At 38.3% G+C, this 21,627-nt stretch overlaps 1 protein-coding gene across 1 annotated transcript in view; it reads left to right on the forward strand.

Annotated features, from left to right (window-relative positions):
* Dcdc1 (doublecortin domain containing 1) overlaps positions 1-21,627 on the forward strand; it is a 402,846-nt gene that overhangs the window by 167,984 nt on the left and 213,235 nt on the right. The window contains exon 9 of the mRNA XM_036186665.1: positions 11,675-11,845. Within this exon, the coding sequence (XP_036042558.1) occupies positions 11,675-11,845 (171 nt within the window). The remainder of the gene's footprint in view (positions 1-11,674; positions 11,846-21,627) is intronic.

Here is a 21,627-nt window from a genome sequence, read left to right on the forward strand (position 1 = left end):
TGTAGGGGTGGATGTACATGTCCATAACATGTGTGTGGAAGTTAGCTGAGTAACCTTCACCTTGGTCCTCCCCTTCCGCCTTGTCTAAGACATAGCCTTTACTGTTTGCTGCTGTACACACCAGTTAGCCTGCAGGTTTCAAGGGGTTCCCTTTCTTCCACCTTTTGCCTCTCTGGAGGGGTGTTGAGATTACTGATGTGTACTATCACACCTGGATGGATAGTGGATCCAAACTTAGGTTGTCCTGTCTGCATGACAAGTGCTCTCCCAACAGATCCATCTCTGTAGTCTTCTTTTGGCTGTTTTATGTAAAGTTATATAATTTCATTGAAACTGGAAGTTTAGTGGTCAAGGAAAATGATCATTATTTTAGACACATAAAGTATAATGGGAATTTAATAATTATCTCTTCTCAAAAGCATGATAATATTAGTTTATTTGGTATTTTTATTAGCTTATTTGTTAACTGTAAAGCAGTGGATTTCACTGGGATATTTTCACACATGCATATCCACATTCTTATAGCAGTTATGTCTTTATTTAACACTATATGCATCAATATTTTTTCAATACAACTTTAATTAGTTACATATTTAATTTGTCAGGTGCAACTCAGAATGTTTTTTTTTAATTGTTGTTTAAAAAGTTGAACACATGGATAATTGCAAAATGATTGCTTGGAAAATGATTCTATTGGTTTAGATGTGTAGATTTCAGTGTTCAGGTTAGCAAAAGTGAAGTCAAGTTTTAGCTTCAGTTCGTACACATATAGAGAAGTTACATCCTAATGGAAAAGGGAAGGGAGGAAATCATTTTTTTTCTCAGTTCCATTCTCCTTTCTTCATTTTGATGATGCTGGGGCTCAAACCCAGGGCTTTGTGCACACTAGGCAAGAGCTCCACCACTGAGCTGCATCTCTAGCACCACAGTTTATTTGTTTCTACAAATATATAATTCTATGTCTATTTTAAAACCACAATTAAATGTCATAAAATTCTCAGAGTTAGCTCCTGTTCTGCTGTCTGGACTTTTCTTTTAAAATGTGCTTTCATTCAACATACTTTCCCACAAAAACTGGAAATAAAAATTATCCATAAATTACAAAGGCTACTTTGATACAATGGCATGCTAAAGTTTCAAGCTTTTCTTTGCAAATTTGTAATTTATTATCAGTTTAAAAGTGTTATTCCAGATTGACTGAAAAGTAGATGCCAACATTGGGTTAACTATTCATGACAGTAAGACTGGGCAGAAGCACCCCTACCATTGTGGAAACAAGAAAAGTTTGCCAAAGCTGTTGATGTGTGTTTGAGACATAGTTGGCCATTGCTCCCAGGTGTATGAGAGACTTAGTATCTCTGGTCATTGGTGCCAACTTGGTAAGAGTGTTCTGAACAAGGCAAGCAGATCTTTATTGAGCTATACTCCTATAACTAGAGTTCGGTAAAGAACATCTATAAAGCAGCCTGAGGATGCAGTTCCTATCAACGACATTGCATCATCCCATCTCCAAATAGGTTGTCTGGGAAGACATTTAAAATGCCTCCATTTTCAATGGTGTCTTCCCATACCAGTATATGGGGTGTCAAATTGTAAAGCCATCACATAAGACAGCAAGGTAGATCTTCCTATCTGGGGAAACTTGTAGGAAAGTGTGACAATTTGGTCTTCACTGTGGTCCAGTGAGAGGTGCCACACAGGTCAGGATTCCAGCAGTTACACTGTAGCTCAGCTACCAAATCAGAGACACTTAGCTTTCTTCTAGCTCCCCTGATTTTCTGGCCTTCTCCTCCTCCTCTTCCTCCTCTTCCTCCCCTTCCTCCTCCTCCTCCTCCTCCTCCTCCTCCTCCTTCTAGACTGTGTTCTCCTTTTAACCTATGAAAACAATGTATTTGTGGGCAAAACAATGGAAGGTTAAAACGTACTCATTGAAATCTGTGTTCCTTTTCTGGCTCATTTAAAGTATGTTACTGATGAAAACTTGTCTTTTATGTATGTACATATTCATGTATATATATATATATATGCTTGTTGGTGCAGGGAGGCTATTGCATGGTGTACATGTGAATGTCAGACAACTTGCAGGTTTACAGTAGGTAGGTCCTGGTGATCACCTGCTGACTGTGAGGCTTGGTAGCAAGTGCTTTTTGCTTGCTGAACCATCTGCTAGTGCCCCTCCTTTCTTTCTCCTACTGTATCTCCAGGCTGGCTTGGAACTCACTACGTAGTTCAAAGAGGTCCTAAACCCATGTCAATCCTCCTGCCTCAGACTCCCAAGTACTTACAAGTTTGAGCTACCACACCTATCTAGAAAGTTGGGCTTGCAAGGCTTTCTTTGCTTTAAGACCATCCTGTATATTTCTTTGAAGGCCATATTTCTAGAATAGAAACATCTATTCTATGTGATTTCAAGTGGTAGTTCTGCGCAAAGTGCTCCAGAGTTCTCAATAACATGGATGGATTCAAAGCCACAGAGAATTCAGCCCAACAGCTAAAGCCACTACAAAACCAGGAGTTCTTTAGACTTGTTCCTGGCAGCAGACAGGCAATATTTAACAATGTATCACTCACAAATAGACAACTTCAATATGTAAGATCTATAAAAAATTATAAAGAGGTTAATATCTTATGCTGACTACAAGTCATCTTGAGAACTTATTTAAATTCAAGAATTGAATGCAGGCATCATAGAGACATGGTCCAATATCCCTCCAGATTATGTAAAAGCCCATGTGCATATTTCTAGCGATGTGCACACTTGTTTTATTTCAGAAGTTTGGTTTGTTTCCTCAGCAGAATATTTCATTTTTGTCCGGTACCTTCTGTTCACTTGTTACACTCCCCAGTTCTGTACAAGTGTCACTTCCGTGCTCCATTGCCATGGAGCGTGGGGAGTGGAACGAGTAGGCTTTCTGCTGCACAATGCGATGGTGCGCTTTTTCAGCATATGCATGCGTAAGCCTTCTTTTGTGAATGGGACCGATAGGGTCAGATAATGTTTAAAGGGAAAGGTTTTATGTCTCTCAGGCTTCTATGTTTCCACATGGATGCTCTCACACACACATAGACTGAATTATGAACAGACCCATTAATGCTGGGATCACAAAAGGTCAAGTTTTGTCTTCTTTTACCCCATTCAGATTGCTTTTGTAGAGAGAAAAAAGGATTTGCAGGGGAAAAAGATTTATGATAAAGAATTTTTTAAAGAACATTTTTCTCCTTTTAGCAACATCTTTGATTTGGAAATAAATCATATTATGTAAAATAATTCAATAATATTGTATCATCTGCCTGATTTTAGTGTGAGTTAGTTCATGTGTATAGTATGTCTTTAAGGACAACATGTTATCATAATAACTGAGAACAAAGCATAGCACTTTGAAGATAAAAGGCCATATGAATATGTAAAGTAACAAAGTCTGAGCAGAGCTGAATGGAAGTATTATCAAAATGTCATTGGCAGGACTTTTGACTAATTCTCTCCTTTGCTTAAGATGCAATTTAATCTTTGCTCATATATATAACTTTTTAGTTTTGAATTAAAAAATTAATAATTTGTGTCATTGTGGCTCACACACATTGACAGATAATCCAATGGAGGCAGTAAAAAAGTAATAGAGAAACATTTTGAAAGGAGAAAGACTTTATTGCCAATGAAAAATTTAAGATTTTAACCAATAGTTCTTTAGAGAGCAAATGACATCAACAATTGTATGGTTGGTTGATTTCTGATGTCACATGAAATCCCTTATCAGTTAAAGGGTATGGATTGTGACAGTGCAACCAGTCATGCATAACAATGTCCTAAATCAAAGTCTGGGATCTTCCTTCTTTCTCCTTTGGTTTTGTGCTAGTGGCTTCTTCTACCATGTGGCCAACTAAAGAGAGCAGGGTTTGCCAGAAAGGTACATTACACGATCCAAACATTAAATGCTACATAAAATCCTGTCTTCCTAAATCACATGATCTTGGGAATAGATTCAGAGAGCTGCTGTACTTTCCAGAGAGCCCTTGTGTTTAGGGCTCTTGTTCTTGTACTTTGATTTCATCAAGTAACCAGAACAGGCCACCTGGGTTGTTTGGTGTTTGGCTTTAGTATGTCAGTTGGTATCCTCTATCACTTTGAGGCTAATACTGTGTAGGATAAAACATGAACAAGATAAGGCAGAAGCACCGTCTTACACTGAATAATTTCAATTTTTTAAAAGGTCACAACTTAATAGAGCGAATTGTATTGTGTATAGTGCAGAAATCCATTCTAGATGGAAGGGTTCCTTAGACGATCCTCCCATGAGATTTTTAGCTTAAGAACAATATCGTCTTCATTTTCTTTCTTCCTTTATTATTTTTCCCTAACCATTTTCTTCCTTTGTTTTCTTTTCCTTCCCACATCTTCTTTTTCACATTAAATTATTCTGTTTTCCTCTGTTGAGGCTCCTCTCATAACTCTTCCAAGACTCTCCACTGCCTTGTATGCCTGGGATTTTTAACTTGTATCCAAGTTCCTGTAGTTAGCCATGAGGGCTTATTTATGAATACTTAATAGGAATTGGCACAGACCTTCACTGTCAATAAGTGCTGTCCATTACTAATGAGTTATACATGGTTGAAAAGCTTTAATAGAAAATAGAATATTAATGCATTTTTGGTTAAATTGAGACAGAGTTTGAGAGAGAGAGGTGGAAGTAGAAGGGAAGCTTGTCTAGAACAACAAACAGGGATAATGGTGGATGACAAAGGCAGGAGGAGAGGGAGAGAATTATGCAGAACTTTGTGGAATGTTTTTAACTCAGGTACTATAATTCCTCCAGCTTTGGAAAAAAAGGTTTGGCAATGTTGGGGAAATAGCTCAGTGGGGAAGTGCCTGCTTGCCTTGTGAGAGGAGGGAACCTGAGTTTGTTCCTCAACACACACAGTAAAAAGCCTTTCATGACGGCATTGTAATCCAAGTGCTGAGCTGGTGAGGCAGGTGGATCCCTGGGGCTCTAAGATCAGTCAGCCTAACAGAATCAGTGAACCTTGGGTCACAATGAGAGTTTCTGGCTCAGGAACAGCAGGATGGATGACTCCCGAGGAGGCTCACTTGAGGGTGAACTCTTGTCTGGTCTTCACATACATTCCCACACACATGTACCTACATTTCATAAACACACACACATGTACGTACAAACTGACACACAAAGTGCCACCTGATACTTCTCTGCTCACGTGTCATTGACCAAAGCAAATCATTTTCTTGTGATATATCTTTTTCCAGCCCTTCATTCTTCATCTATATATATTTTTATTGGTGAAGTTTCTTGTAGGCAGCATACAGCTCATTTTATTTTTATTTTTTGTGTATTTAACCAGTCTTTTTATTTTGAACTTTCTTCTTCAAATTTTTAAAAATTCCTTCCTTATTTCTTCAAGATTGTTTCATTTTTATAAGTTTATGTACTCTGTAAGTTTTATAGCTGCACCAATTTGTTTCCTAGTCCCATTTGCTTGGAATACCCTTTTCTACCCCTTTCCTCTATGATGGTGTCTACCAGTGTTATTGAGGCATGTTTCTTGGAGGCAGAAGAAAGACAGACATGTTTTCTCGGTCTGCTACTCTGTATCATCATATTGTGAAATCAAGACTGCAAACATTCAGAGTATTACTGAAAAGTGTGCATTGATTCTTGTCATTTTGCTGAGCATGCAGTATTTCATTAGACTTCTTTCAGTCAACTGTTCTTATACTGCTTTTGATTTCCCTGTGGCCTCTTAGGCATCATCATCCCTCTCTTCAGACTGAAGTATTCCTTCCAGTGGCCTCTGTAGAGTTGGTTTAGTGGTCATAATCCTTTAGTCTGTTTTTATCATGGAAGACTTTTATTTCTTCTTCAACTTTAACAGGTGGTTTTTATTTGTTAGCACTTTATGAGGCCCTTTTGGCTTTAAAAGTTTCTGTAAAATGACCAGGTATTAATTTGATCAGCCTACCTTTGTAAGTGATTTCCCATTTCTTTGTGCAGCTTTTTGATACTCTTTCTTTTTTGTAAATACCCTTCCTTTATTCCATATTTGAATGATATATTGTCGGGTATTTCTTTTCTTATCTTTATTTGTTGTTCTTTAAACTTGCTGTTCTTGAGTAGACATTTTTCTGTATGTTTGGAAAATATTCTATGATTTTATCAAAAATATTTTCTATGTCTTTGATGCAATATTCTTCTCCTTATTCTATGCCTGTAATCCAAAGGTTAAGGCTTTTCATAGTGTTTCAGAATTCTCCCATATCCTCCTCACATATTTTTTATTTAAATTTTGTTTCTTACACTATATTTTGATCATGCTTTCCCTTATCCACCTCCTCCCAGTTCCTTCACACCTCCCTACCAACCAAATTCCATGTTCTATCTCTATCTCTTTTCAAAAATAACCTAAAACCAAATCAACCAAACACTTAAAAACAACAAGGTGTCTCTCAATCTCTGTATGTTGCACAGTTGTGGTTCTCTATGTTAATTACCATCTACTGCAAGAAGAAGCTTCTTGAATAAGGGCCAACAATGCATTGACCTATCGGTATAGCAGTATGTCATAAGGAGTCTTTTTTTCTATGTTCCTTTATTATAATAATAATAGTAGGTTTTCTTGTAGGAGCATAATCTACCTAGTCTTATGTTCTTGGCCATGTCGACAGTGTCAGATATAGGTTCCATCTCATTGAGTGGACCTTAACCCAATTTAAAAAATGATTATTTACTCCCATAACACTTATGCCACACCTGTATACCTTGCAGGCAGGTTACTATTGTAGGTTATAGTTTGTAACCTGCTGATATTGATGATTATCTTTCTCTACTGGTAGCATGCAAATTACCTTCCAGCACCATGAACTCCAGTCAGTATGGCTGAAGCTTCTAATTGTGCACCAGCTTGACTTCTCCATGTTTGATTACATGAGTAAGTGTTGTCTTCAGCAATGGGGTCTTACATCAGGTTGAATGTTGTAAATTTACCACTGACCCTTACTGAGTGTCCCAGTCTCTCTACCTAGTCTTCCAGCCTTGATACTCTGTTTTCCACTTGACCCATTCTGTTGATGAGGCTTTCCATTTAGGGTTTTATTTGGTTTATTGAGATTTTCATTTCTTTTTTCAATTTTATAATTTAATTTAATTTTACATATCAGCCATGGATTCCCCTGTCCTCTCTCCTCCCATCCCCTCTACCCTCTCCACCTATGCAGAGGTTTTCATTTGTAACATCATTTTAGTTTGGTTATTTGTGGTGATATTTTATTTGTGTACCCCAAATAAGCTTATCTAGGAATCAGAGGAAAAAGTTAGCCACTATATTAAATATAGGGGTCAGGCAGTGGTAGCATATGTCTTTTATCCTAGCACTCAGGAGGCAGAGATTCATCTGTGAGTTCAAGGCCATACTGGGAACAGAGCCAGGTGTGGTGGCACATGCCTTTAATCCCAGTGCTAGTTAACCGCAGAGTTCTGGAGGTCTGTACAGACAAACAGGAAGTGATAGAGTTGGGCAGAAAGAGAAAATTATGTAGCTTGGTGGAGAGAGGAAGTAAGATGGCAGGACACAGAAAGGTATATAGACATGAGTATACAGGAAGTAGCTCTCTCTGGAGACTGAGGAGTTGGTAAGGTGAGCTTGGCTGTGACTTGTTCTGTTTCTCTGATCTTCCAGCTTTCACCTCAATATCTGGCTCCTTTATTATTACTATTAATAAGATCATTTAGCAATTTGTCTTACAATTATTCTTACATAATTCTCTATTGAATTTTATTTTCATATTTTGTGTTGACTTTCTTATTTTATTCATCTGGTTTTTTGTTCTAAGTATATTCATGTCCTCTTTGAGTTGTTTAAACATAGTCAATCATTCTTTTTAATTCTTTCCCAGGAAGATTTTACAGAACTTTATCATTGGGGTCCATTATCATGTGATTAGCACTTTGTGAAGGAGACTTGTTACCTTGGATTTTTCAAATTATGTTTGTTTCTGGACTTGAATTTTTGCATCTGGAGTTTCTTGGTTGAGTGGAAGTGTGGTCCAGGGGCTAAGGGCCTGGGTCCTACTTACCTGTCAGTGCTAGACACTAGGGGAACTGTGGAAGTGTGGGCCAGACTCCAAGGTCCAGGTACCCCCTCCCCATTGGTTCTGGGGGCTGAGGAGAAGGTGACAGTGTGCCTAGTGCTCAGATTCTGGAACCTGTAAACTGTTGGTGCTGAGGGATGTGTAGGGAGGCAGAAAGTTTGTTCCAAATATTCATAGTCTGAGTATTCCTGTCCATACCAGGAGTTAGGGGAGGGTTCAGTCCATCTTTTTATTGGGAATTTAATACATTTACATTCAAAGTTAATGATAATCATAAATTTGTACTTGTCAATATATTAGTCTGCTTACTTTATACATTTTTGTCATTTTCTATGCCTTTTATTTTTTTATGATATAGTGGTTTTCTAACATGCTTTGTTTTAGTTGATTTTTCTTTCTGTATCATGTGTCTGCTTCTTAAGTGAGTTTTGTGTGTTTGCAATTTTTTTGGTTTTGTTTTTTTGGTTTTTTTGGGGTTTTTTTGCTGTTGTTGTTGTTCTTGTTGTCGATTTGTTTTTTGTTTTTTGAGACAGGGTTTCTCTGTGTAGTTCTTGGTGCCTGTCCTGGATCTTGCTTTATAGATCAGGCTGGCCTCAAACTCACAGAGATCACCTGGCTTTACCTCCCGAGTGCTGGGGTTAAAGGTGTGTGCCACCGCCTCCCAGCAGCGCATGTTTGTAGTTTTTAATAATGGCAGTTGCCATCCTTTCCCTTCCTTTCCTTTCCTTTCCTTTCTTTTCCTTTCTTTTCCTTTCCTTTCCTTTCCTTTCCTTTCCCTTTTTTCTTCCCTTCTTCTTTCCTTTTTTCCTTTTTTTTCTTTTCCTTTTTGAGTTGGGCATCTCTGTGTAGCACTGGCTGTCCTAGAACTCAGTATGGAGACTAGACTGGCCTCAAACTTACAGAGATCCACCTGCCTCTGCCTCCAGAGTGCTGGGATTAAAGACATGCACCACCATGCCCAGCCCCATTTTTTCGTCTCTAGTACAAGAGTCCCCAAGTGTTCCTTATAGAACTGGTCAGGTTATAGTGAATTCACTCAATTTCCCTTCATCTGGGAAATACTGTATTTCTTCTTTAGTATTGAGGGCTAATTTTGTTGGGGAAAATATTCTCAGTTAACAGGCTTCCTTTTTTCTTTCAGCTGTTTGAATATGTCTTTTCAGAAATACATGGATTATTGTAAAGTAGCTTGTTTATATGAATATAGTGCTTGTAAACATCTTAGAAAATTTAAAATGTAATTAATGTCTCTCATATATATATCAAATATACATATGGATATATATACAAATATGTATTCATATATTATATACAGTTATATTGCCAAGCAAACATGTGTATATAAACACACACACACACACAGAAAATTAGTAGGTAAAGTAGAAAAATAAATACTTAAATCATGTGATTATAAGTATAAACTTGTTAAGGGGTAATTTTTTAAACTCTCTGAAGAAGGGATAGAAATTTTAGACTTACTATGAGAATTGCAGTATGCTGGGTGAAATACTGTATTTTCAGCTACTAAGAGGTTAATGTGTAAGACATGGGATACTCTTAGGAAGGAATGCCCATTTTATTTGCGGACATTTAGGTGAGATGTAGAATTATGCAGTGAATAGAAATTTTATCTACAATGCAGGGGTAAACATGAGAAAGATAGACCAAGAAAATGTTAAAAAAGAAAGCAACAACAATATACCCATTGTCTTAGTTAGGGTTTCTATTGCTATGAAGAGACATCATGACCATGGCAACTCTTATGAAGGAAAACATTTAATTGAGGTGGTGGCTTACAGTTTCAGAGGCTTAGTCCGTTGGCAACTGGGAGTATGGTGGCCTGCCAGGCTGACAAGGTGCTGGAGAAGGAGCTGAAAATTCTACATCTTGATCCAAAATCAACAGGAAGTGAACTGAGATACTGGGCATGGCTTGAGCACATATGAAATCTTAAAGCCCACCCTCATAGTGACACACTTTTTCCAACAAGGCCAGACCTACTCCAACAAAGCTATACCACCTAATAGTGCCACTCCCCATGAGCTTATGGGGGCCAAATATTCAAACTACAACAAAAGTTAAGAACTTTCTGGAAAAGACTCTAATAGCACAGGAAACAAACATATAATTGACAAATAGGATCACATGATACTAAAAGCTTCAACATTGCAAAGGAAACTATCAGTGAGAAACAGTCTGCAGAATGGGAGCAAACCTTGGCTAGTTCTGGAATCTATAAATAACTAAAAAAAAAAAAAAAAAAAAAAAAAACAAAAAAAAACCCCCCAAACTTCTCATAAATAGATGGCTGAATTAATTAGAAGATAGTTTCCAAAAGAAGAAACATAAATGGTTAACAAATATTTTCAACCAGTTTGCAACATTTTTAGTTGGGGATATGCAAATTACAGTAGCTCCCCCCAGTCAGAGTAGCTCACATTAGGAAAACAGTGGTGACAGATACTGGGGCGGAAATGGAGAAAGGGGATTCTTATTTGTCATGAATGGCTATATAAACTAGTCCATACACTATGGAAACATAAGTTTCTCCAGAAACTAAAAATAGAACTACCATATAAACTAGCTCTACTGGTTCTGGACACTTTCCCAAAGGACAGAACCAATGAGGAGTCAAAGAAGTAGAGACATTTTTAGTTAGCAAACTATATAATTATGACATTCACTTGTTATTCCTCAGTTCTCAGTATATCTCATCAATAATAAAGGAGTATATCTTTCCTAACTCACTGGTTAGGAGTCTAGAAATATAAACATCAAAGATATGTCTGTTCTAGTTTTTTTTATTTCTAGAAAAGTTCTATGCTTTATTTTATGTGTATTTATAATGCTGTCTAGGCAGAAAATATATTTTAAAGGTCTACAAAATCTTAGTGAATTTAATATAAGGATTGACATTTTACTTTAATATATAGTAAAGTAAAATTGTCTAAAAAAGGCATATACAGTAAACTGAAATATTGTAATAGGTTACAGAACAACGATTTTCAAGGTCCAAGGAAAATTTTATTTTGTTAAGTATTTTGTTTATTTTCTTCCTCTCTGTTTTTTTTTTGTTTGTTTGTTTTTGTTTTTTTGTTTTTTTGCCTTTTATTGAAACAGGGTCTTATGTAGCCCTGGTTGTCCTGGAATTTATTATGTAGACAAGGTTGATGTCACACAGCCTACATCTTTCTTAAGTATGACCATATTGGGCCTGCTAGCAGTTTAAGTATTTTGCAAAGTTCTTAGATCTCTGTGTTCTTTTTTATGCCCAAAGTTAGTTTTCATTCAGCAATTTTAAATGGATACTTATTCCATAACACCAAAATAAAGACACACACACACACACACACACACACACACACACACACACATACACTTGTTTTCTACTAACAAAAAGTGGATAATGGAGATAGATATGTTTATCTCTTATATATTCTCTTTACCTGAGGATAGAGCCATACTTAAATTCTTGAGTTGAAGTCATTTTCTCCTATCAGGCTAGGTACTCAAAAATCTAATAGGTGTGACATCAACAATTACTTCCTGTTAACAAGTCTTATAATTTAACCCCTTCAGGTGAGCATGCTGATTGATGAATTGCAGACAGCTATCAAAAGCAACAGAGGTCACCTCGCTAAGCTTGGCCCCCAATTACAGGCTGAGCAGGAGCAGTTCTCCTCTTATGTCTGCCAACACATTAGGAGCCTTCCAGCAAACACCATGTTCCCAGGAGGTCTGCAGCTCAAGGTGGGTGTCACTCTGTGACTCTCACTGCATCCAGGCAGAGACGGAAGACCCATGTAACACTGGTTCTCGGTTGAATGTCTCAGCTTGTCCTCAACAGCTTGACCTGTAAGGGATAAGAATACTATCCAGAAAATAAGTCTTAAAAGGAAATAATTACGTGTCTTTGAAATGGGAGTTTATAAAACTTAGCATTCAGTACAGAAAAGTAAATTTAATGAAGAACTTCAGTGAGTGAACATTTGCATATTTCTCGAAGAAATAAAATACTGTGCACATTTCATTTTCTAAAAACAATGCATTTGTAAAATGGCCAAGGTTCAAGAGTTGACAGACAGTGACAATAAGAATCAGAGGTGAAAAGGCTGGGTGACTGATTGATGTTCAAACTACATTTCCAGGGAAAAAGATATGTATTGGATAAGTGTGACACATGTCTGAGTTCACTTGGCAAAATCAATACTTAAGAATATACTGAGGAGGGGAAAGGTGAATTGGTTATCTGTCAGGACAAGATGGCTAAATGTCCTAGGTTGCTCTGCTATTACAGTGTTAGGTGAGAAAAAGAATAACCCGTCTGGCTGAAAGCTTAGGGAATGCAAAGGTTTTTATATTCATAGTAGAATAGCATGTTGCCTCTGTCAAGTTAATATAGTTCTGTAACTTCCATAGTTTGCATCTCAAAGACCTCTGATTAGAGAGATCCGCACTACTCAGAGTGTGAGCCTTTCTAGGTAAAGAGTATAGTTTGGAGAATTCCACAGCTTTTTCATCATTTTTATGGGGATCTGATAATATTTGTAGTTGACTTCTGCTCATCCTTCATCTTGCACTTTATCCTTCATGTGCAGTTTTAGCTACAAACATCATTTTAAAGAGTATGAGAGCTTGTGGTGATATTCCCATGATTCATTTTAAATGAGAATGTTACCATTAAAAATTGACCTTTTGGGAAATGTGACTCAATTTTAAACACATTTTTTGTGCCAGTCAGCAAAGGATTTGGGAAGTGGCATCTAAAGGCATCAAAGACAAGGGTCCCACAATACAGTGATAGTGTTCTTTTTGGGGTTTGGCTTGGTTGTGGACCATTCTGTAAAAACACTTGCTATCGACTAAGAGATAAAGCAGGCAAGGGATTTGGGTCACCTTAATGACATCTGTGCCCACTCCTTTTAATCCACTTTTGTATTGGCTGCAGTGTCACTGGGAAACAGAACTTGTTTTCCTCATAAATTCATTGTTAATTCTGAAGAATTTCTATCATATTAACATATTAGCTTGACAGTAAAATTTTAATTGCAGACTCTGAACTGTTACTCTCACATATTCTCCCTTTCAGCATGCTTCAAAATTCTTTCCACACCAGCAAATAGGAAATTTATAAGCAAAGGGAAAATGTTGTGTAATATTGTAAGTACCTGCTGTGCTATCTAATACATGAACTACAATCTGCACGAGGCTATTAAAATCATCTAAATAAATACCCAGTGCCTTCACTGGTGTGGTGTAGACTTTTTGGCTTTAGCACTGATAGTGCTGTATCCAGCACACCAGAATGGTTAGTTACCCTATCCAGAATTCTCTCCCATCTGTGTCATACATTCTGCTACTTTGACCCCACCCCACGCCCCACCACAGGAAGACTTGGCATCATATCCTTCTGCTCCGAGTCTATTCAGTTTCCCCATTTGAAACACTGAGTTTGTCTCAAGGCATACGTTTTACTTCTAAATCCCAATAGCTGTGAATATCAGCTCAACTTGTTGGCTGCTGAGGGTAGTAGTTTCCAGGTTTGGCTAGATAGTTATCTGGAGACCATCTGAGGACTCCTATTGATTTGAGGGGAACTGGTTTAGTGTCCTAAGGCTGACTTCTAACAGCATGTGAACAACAGTTAAACTGTCAGGTATTTTGAGAGCCAGAGGTTAAATACAGCCCTTATTAAAAAGCATTTATAAACACTGAACTGATCTTATAAAAAAGATAACTGATAACTGTTTCTTTCATATTATTTGATTACATTTTACTGTTGCCTGTTCTTTCAGTTATTACTGTATAGTGTGTGTGTGTGTATGTGTGTGTGTGTGTGTGTGTGTGTGTGTGTGTGTGGTGTGAGTTCTCTATGAGTGTGCTATAATACATTTCTTTCAAGGTTTGTTTTCAATAACGACTTGTTATGACTTGAAACTGACCAATCAGAGTGCATGCACAATAGAAACTCATAAATGACAGTAATAAGGACTTGAGTTAAGGGTTGGTTCATTGATTGGGACAGGCCAGGGACTATACCACTGAAGAATGTATCTGTCCAAAGCAGCCATCAACTGCCAGTAGTTCCTCAAACACGAGTGGTGCCTCATCCTACATACATATGATATTATGTATCATGTACAGGCACGGTAGCACAGCTTCACAGAGGTAAACAAATGCATCGCGAACAAAAGTCATACACCTTAAAATAATAATCCCCAAACAGAAGCTTCTCTTATGAGGGGTTATAGCTACACTGACTTGTAGGTATAAGGACAAACATTTAGAATGCAGTGAGAAATTATATGGGTTTAATGAAGTGGCAGTAATGAGTTCTATTCTGGGGTCGATAGCCTCACCAGCCATGGATAGTAGGGTAGTGTTATGGTACCAGACATGAATTTCCTCCACTTGAGCAGGCCTTATATCAAAATAGAGAGCAATTGGTTACCCCCAGTATATGAGTGTCACTGTTGCAACTTTCAGGATTATCTTGCCATTCTAGTTATTGTTCCTGTTCATATGTATTACAGCTGGGTAAGACTACTGGTTGTGTTTCTCCCTTGGTGGCTTGCATAAACTCTACCTATACAAAAGAGCTAGTCCTCAGAGGAGCATCTTCCCAGTGAGTCTTTCCTCTGTCAGAAGTGTATGGTGTCTTCAGAAACAGGGTCATTCTGGGCAAAAACTAATGACAACATTTTGGTCAGTCTTTTGGACTCCTCTGACTAACAATTTTCCTCCCCTCTTTTTCATTCACTTTGGTCTTAGAAAAATGTCTGATAAAAATGAACATGGTGATGAGCCTTTTAATCCTTTTATTTGCTTATTTCTATCCCTTTGTTACACAGAAGACACAACACAAACTTAAGAACCAACAACAACTAAGCACTAAGGGCAGCATATCCACTCTCATCTCTGATGTTATTTATTTGAGGATTCTTCCTTTTTCCCCTCAGTTCCCTTAAGGATTTGTTAATTGTTCATCTTTTCAGGGAATTAAATCTGGGTTTCATTTCTTTTTGTTTGTTTGTTTTTCCTGTACTGAGGCATGAACCCCAGACCTTGCCTGTGCCAGAAGCACTCCACTACTGAGCTACATCCCAGACCTACCCAGTTTTTATTTAATTATATTTTTCTTTGAAAATTCCTTGCATGGATATAATACATTCTGATTATCTTTACCCCATGCTCTCTTTTTTCCCTTTTCCCATCACTTCCACTCCTCCTTTCCCACAGCTCTCTTTCTCACGTTCATGTCTTTTCATGTTGTTTTGTGACCCACCAAGCCAGGGCCTTCTGCATGAACATGGGTATGGAACTATCCAACAGAACTTGCTGGGCTCACCTGTAGCAAGCTTTTCAAATGTAGTCAGACTTTCCTTTGAGACTGCCAGCTCCCCAATAATGACATGGAGACATAATATTAATTATGAAAGCTTGCTCTTTGGTTTAGGCTTTTCCCCAACTATCTTTTATACCTTAATTAACCTGCTTTTATTAGTCTGTTTTGCCACATGCCTCAGTTACCTCTCTTCTGTGCCTTATTTCCAAATTGCTCCGTGTCTCACTAGCATAATACCCACTCCTAGATTCTTTTTCCCTTTCCTCTCTCTCCCTGGAAATTCCACCTATCATCTCTTGCATAGATACTGGCCATTCAGCTCTTTATTAAACCATGTGCCTTGGCAATGACACATATTCCTAATGTACAAAAACATTATCTCACAACACTCACCAGTGGGTACACATCTAAAGATAATGACTCCACATTCCCCAACTTCCTACAGTTGCTAATAGTTCAGCATGGGAGGGTAGGGCCTCATGAGCTCCTCCCCCATCCGTGATTGACTGTTGAGAGGTCCAGTCTTCAACAGGCCCATTGCAGGCAACTATAGTTCCTGCAAGCTCATGATAACAATGTAGCTATGCCATGAACAGAAGATGGCCACAGTTGCCTCAGAAACAAAAAGGGTCATAAGGGCCTATTAGAAACAATAAGGCACCAGCCAATTGGATGACTTAGAGAAAATAGCTATTTTATAAATATGCAACCTACTAAAACTGAATCAGGAAAACTAGAAAGCTGAACACACAAGCAACAAGTAAGGAGATGGTGTTAGCAACCAAAGGCCTCTGAACAAAGAAAAAGCAAGCAATATCTTCACAGATGAACTTCTCTAAACAGTTAGAGAATAATTGACATCACTCTTCCTAAAACTCTTCCAAACCTAAAAGAGAGGGCATTTTAAACTCATGTTAGGAGATCAGCATGATTTTGATATCAAGATATGATGAAGGCAGTGCAGAGAAGAGAATACAAGATGGTATAGGACTGTACATGACAATAATCTGATTAACACACACAAGTCAAACTCAACAGGGCACAAAAGATCATAAATTATAACTAAATAATAGTTATTCCTGAGTTTCATGATGGCAACATATGAAATCAATCTATTACCACGTGTATATAATCTGTTATAACAGAATAAGAGATAAAAGGCACCTGATATCTCAAAAGATACAGAAAATCTTGACAACATTCAGTATCCACTTATGATTCAAGCCACTCAACAAAATAAACTTCAATGCTTACCACAACACAGTGAAGGATTAACCTAACAAATGAGTAGATTTCAAAATGTCTCAAGATCTGATGCCAGGAAATGGAGACTAACTCTCACCACTTCTATTTGATACTTCACTAGACATACTAGTCAGAGCAATTAGACCAAGGAAGAGATAAATTGAAACTAAATTAGAAAGGAAAAGGAAAATTAACTCTGTTTATAAATGTTGTGGTCATAAAATATAGAAAACCCCAAAGAATCCAAGAAAAATCTTTGGGACTAACCAATGAATTCAGTACATATTCATGATACAAAAACATGGGCATTTCTTTATACTAACAATGAAAGAGCCAACAAAGAAATTAGAAAACAATCCTTTTTGCAATAGCATCCTAAAAAGCAAAATGATTAGAAAATTTAACCAAAGAGGTGAAATAACTACATATGCTGACAATGAGAAAACATTGATGAAAAATTAAAGATGAAAATATGAATGGGGAGAGTAATCTATTTATTGATTAGAAGAATACATGTCTTTAAAACATTCACAATACCCCCAACTCACCCACAGATTCAATGTAATTGGTATCAAAATTTCAAAGACATGCTTTGAGGCAACCAAAGGGCAACAATACAAGTAACAATTCCACAATACCCTGAATACCCAAAGCAATCGTCTGTGTGTGTGTGTGTGTGTGTGTGTGTGTGTGTGTGTGTGTGTGTGTGTTTTGTTTTTGTTTTTCAAGATAGGGTTTCTCTGTGTAACAGCCCTCACTGTCCTGGAACTTGGAACTTGCTCTGTAGGCAAGGCTGGCCTTAAACTCACAAAGATCCACCTACCTTTGCCTCCTGAGTTCTGGGATTAAAGGTGCGCAGTACCACACCTGACTCCCAAAGCAATTTTAAGAAGAAAGAAACCATAGGCAAAAAACTTCCTAATATATTTCAAAATATATTACACACAGCAGAAAAATCTTTGTTTATTATACATCCAACAGAGAATTAGTATATAGAATATATGAACAACTTAAAAACTAATTTTTAAAAAAGACACCCACAAACAACCCAGTCAATGGACTAATTAAATGAGTAGAAAGTTCTTGAAAGAGGAAGTACAAATAACCAAAAGACACAAAGAACAACCACATTACTAGCTGTCAGATCAATACAAATGAAAACCACATGAAGATTCCATCTTATCGCAGGCCTGGCGCTCCTTGGCATTTACCCCAAAGACTCCACATCAAGGTATCACACTCAGGCTTACTGCAGCACTATGTGTATCAGCTAAACTGTGAAACCAACCCAGGTGTCCGTCGGTGGAGGAGCAATAATGAAGTGTGGTCTAGGAGTATAACAGCTCCCATCATAAAGAAGAATGAAGGAGTGTCATTTGCAGGAAAATGGATAAAACTCTAGATTAATCTAAGAAGTCAGGTTCAGAAAGACAAATAGTATGTGCTTTCTCCCACTTGTGATTCCTAGATCTTGTATAGTCACAAATAATTATGCATGTATATAAAAATCAAAATTAGAAGTGAGATAATTAAGATACACAGCAGCTAAATGGAAGGGGTTGAACAATGGGGACAATGGGTACAGGGGATACATTCAATATATAGCATATAACTGTACACAAATAAAATCAAAGACAACCAACTGAATCTAGAACACTGACTGGTCCTCCCTAGGGACTGGGTGCAGGGCGTTCAGATTTGGGGCAGTTTTCATACTCTAGATGATGCTTCCTCATCTCTACTGAGCTGTTCCACCTGCCTCTGCCTCCCAAGAGCTGGGATTAAAGGCATGCGCCACCACTACCACTCTCCGGCCCTAAAAGATATTTTAAAAGTCCCAGCACTAGGGAGGCAGAAGCAGGTGGGTCTCTGTGAGTTTGAGGCCAGCCTGGGTTAGAAAGTGAGTTCCAGGAAAGTTCAAAGCTATACAGAGAAACCCTGTCTCAAAAAACAACAAAACAAAACAAAACAAAACAACAAAGGCAGTGGGGGGTGGGTGGGCTGGAGAGATGGCTCAGCCATTAAAAGCTAGGCTCACAACCAAAAATAAAATATCTTTTAGGTTGGTCTTAACAGTAGACCCTCTTAAATAAAAGGACATATTATTTCCATGTCTCATGTCTCATTTTGGAATTACATGGTATAATATAATCTCAAGTTTTAAAGGACAGTGTGTGGACATTGATTCCCATTGTGGGAAAGTCCTTGGTTTTTTTTGATGTTCTTTGCTTTAGATTTTCTTAATTCTAAACACAATTTGGAGGAATTTCAGGATAAAAGTCTATTGACTGTAATCCTATTATCCCTATATAGCCACTTATGCTGCTGCATGCACAATGTATACTCTTGTCTGTATTGTTGGTGGTGACATTCTAGTATATTCTCTGGCTACTGCATCTCAAAATCTTTTTATGCTGAGAATTCCCAATGTCTTTGCCTTCAATGGTTGCACTCTCTGTGTGCTACACTGTGGCAAGCTCTTCAGGCAACAGGTGTGCCATGCACTCTCTTAGTTTCCTAGCATCCTCTCACTCTGTATCCCCTACTGCTGCCAATACCCCTAGCCCCTATGAGAACATCTGCTGTTGCTATGGCTCACTGACTTCTGCCTTTCTGGTCCCGTGCTTTGCAGCCATCTCCTCCTCCTCCTCTTCACCCCCACAGAGATGCTGTCAGCAACGTTAGCCCAAGAGAGCAGGATGGAAAGGATTGATGGGAAAGGGTATTAGCAAATCAGTAGGGAATGGTGGGAGGGAGAGCAAGTGGTAAGGTGGATGATTGTGTAGAAGGATTGATGAGCCAGTGAAGTGTGAGTAGGAAGGAAAGGCATAGGGGAAGCGGAAGGTGGGTGCAGGATGACTTTTCACTGGAATGAGTGTTCTTTCACACAAGCAGTTACTGATGCTCTCTGGGGTGCCTTCCACGTACTGCCAGTGGAGACAGATCCAGTTTCTGTGGCACCTAAAGCTTGTGAAATTTGGGGATGGGTCCAGGCCAGGCAACAATGGAAGCTCCCTTTAGAGTCAGCCTGAAAGTGGGTGTTTATTTACAATAATAAAGTAAACCACAAGAATTTTGTAGTGACCTATACACAGAAAGTTTCCTTTGTCTCTCTATACCCAATACTGTGATTATTTGAAGGCAAAGCTAATGTGTCAGTCTTCTTAGCCTTGTGCCAAATTTCCATCATTGTATCTTATCAGCTTGTTTCTACTTTTTTAATGAGCTAATTTAATTGATAGGGAAGATGCTGACTTTTATTTACGGTATCCCTTGGCCCTTCCTGTGCTCTGAGCACTCGGATCCCCTGTATCAACAGCACAAGAACACCTCAAACTGTACCAGTTTTGTTGTACAAAAACAAACCACCACAACAAAAAAGTCCAAAGACTTCCCACAATGGGAATCAACGTCTGCACACTGTCCTTTAAAACTTGGCGTTATATTATACCATGTAATTCCAAAAATGAGACATGAAACATAGAAATGATGTGTCTTTTTAAGGGGTTTTACTGTTAAGACCAACCTAAAAGATATTTCTAAGATCTACATCCTTTTTCTGTGGTCACTTAAGCAAGTTTAAAGCTCTCTGAGCTTATTTATTTGCATTAATAAGCTTATTTATGCATTTAGATCTCCATGGATCAATTTAATGCCTAGAATTAGATCAGTGTAATTAAATGTCCAGAGAACAATTGTGGGGTTTTTTTGTGTTTTTTTGTTTGTTTGTTTGTTTGTGTGTGTGTGTGTGTGTGTGTGTGTGTGTGTGTGTGTGACCTCTTGTTTTTTTACTCTGTTCTTATATTGTGCCCTTGTTTCATGGAGAGATTCTTGATTTCTCTCTTTCCTATTTGACTGTTTCCCCCAAAATACATGTTTATAGCCTACAAGAAGCTCTATTTCACCAATTATTTGAGTAAACAATGGGAAAGAACTAAGATATGCCTTAAACATGAGAAGTAAAATGTGCCAACCATGCCTGCATTTGAACCAAAGTTATAATTCGAGTAACAGAGTATTCATCATTATGGTCTTGAGAACTGTCCTTAAAAGATCGACAAAACGTGACAGAGACAATTAATCCTCCTATGTAGAGTATACACTATTAGACTAGTTGGGCTACCCATTTTACAGGTAAAGAAACTGAGGCCCTGTGAGACTCAGAAGAGTGCGATGTGTGCCTTCCAACCTCTTGACTGATAGCAACCAGCAGCGGCCACTGAGTTGACCCACCTCCTGCTCTCTCTCGCGCTCGCTCGCGCTCTCTCTCTCTCTCTCTCTCTCTCTCTCTCTCTCTCTCTCTCTCTCTCTCTCTCTCTTCTTCCCAGAGGCTCTTTTGCTGACAGGCTTCTGCAGCCACATGTACATCTTTGTGCTCTGGAAGATCCAATCTTCTCTTTCTCCACGTGCTGAACAGAAAAACAGCTTTGGTAGCAAACTAGGGGAAAAGCAATTGGTGCTGGCATTGGCTCCCATGCAGAGCGTGTTGTAATGAGAAAGGCTCTCCCTGTGCAGCGCCGACATCCGAGAAGGTGCCCAGAGAATTGCCAGGTGGGCAGTCAGCAGGGAAAGTCCGCGGGCCAGAGCTGTATTACGTCCCAGCAGTGACTCCCACTAAATGAACCACTGAACCTTACTGCTGGCGCTCTCTCTCAGGGAGATTGTCCTTCTCCATAGCAGTTAATTTGTTTTTACCTCTCAATTAGCTTTTTCACAGAGTGTTTGATATGCTCAAGTTGCTAAGATTCCCTGCCCACATATGTTCCCCTCCCCGGCACAACCCACTGACGTCTATGTTAGTCTGACTCATCATGAACATGTTCAAGCAGAATTCTTTATCTGAATAACACATACATGCAGATTGTTCAGTATCTGCAAATGAGGCGATACATTCAAACCTGCTTAAGACTCTACTTACAGTTTTGTGATCTGAAAATGGATT

This window comes from Onychomys torridus, chromosome 4 (assembly GCF_903995425.1).
Source record: "Onychomys torridus chromosome 4, mOncTor1.1, whole genome shotgun sequence".
Taxonomy (NCBI): Eukaryota; Metazoa; Chordata; class Mammalia; order Rodentia; family Cricetidae; genus Onychomys; species Onychomys torridus.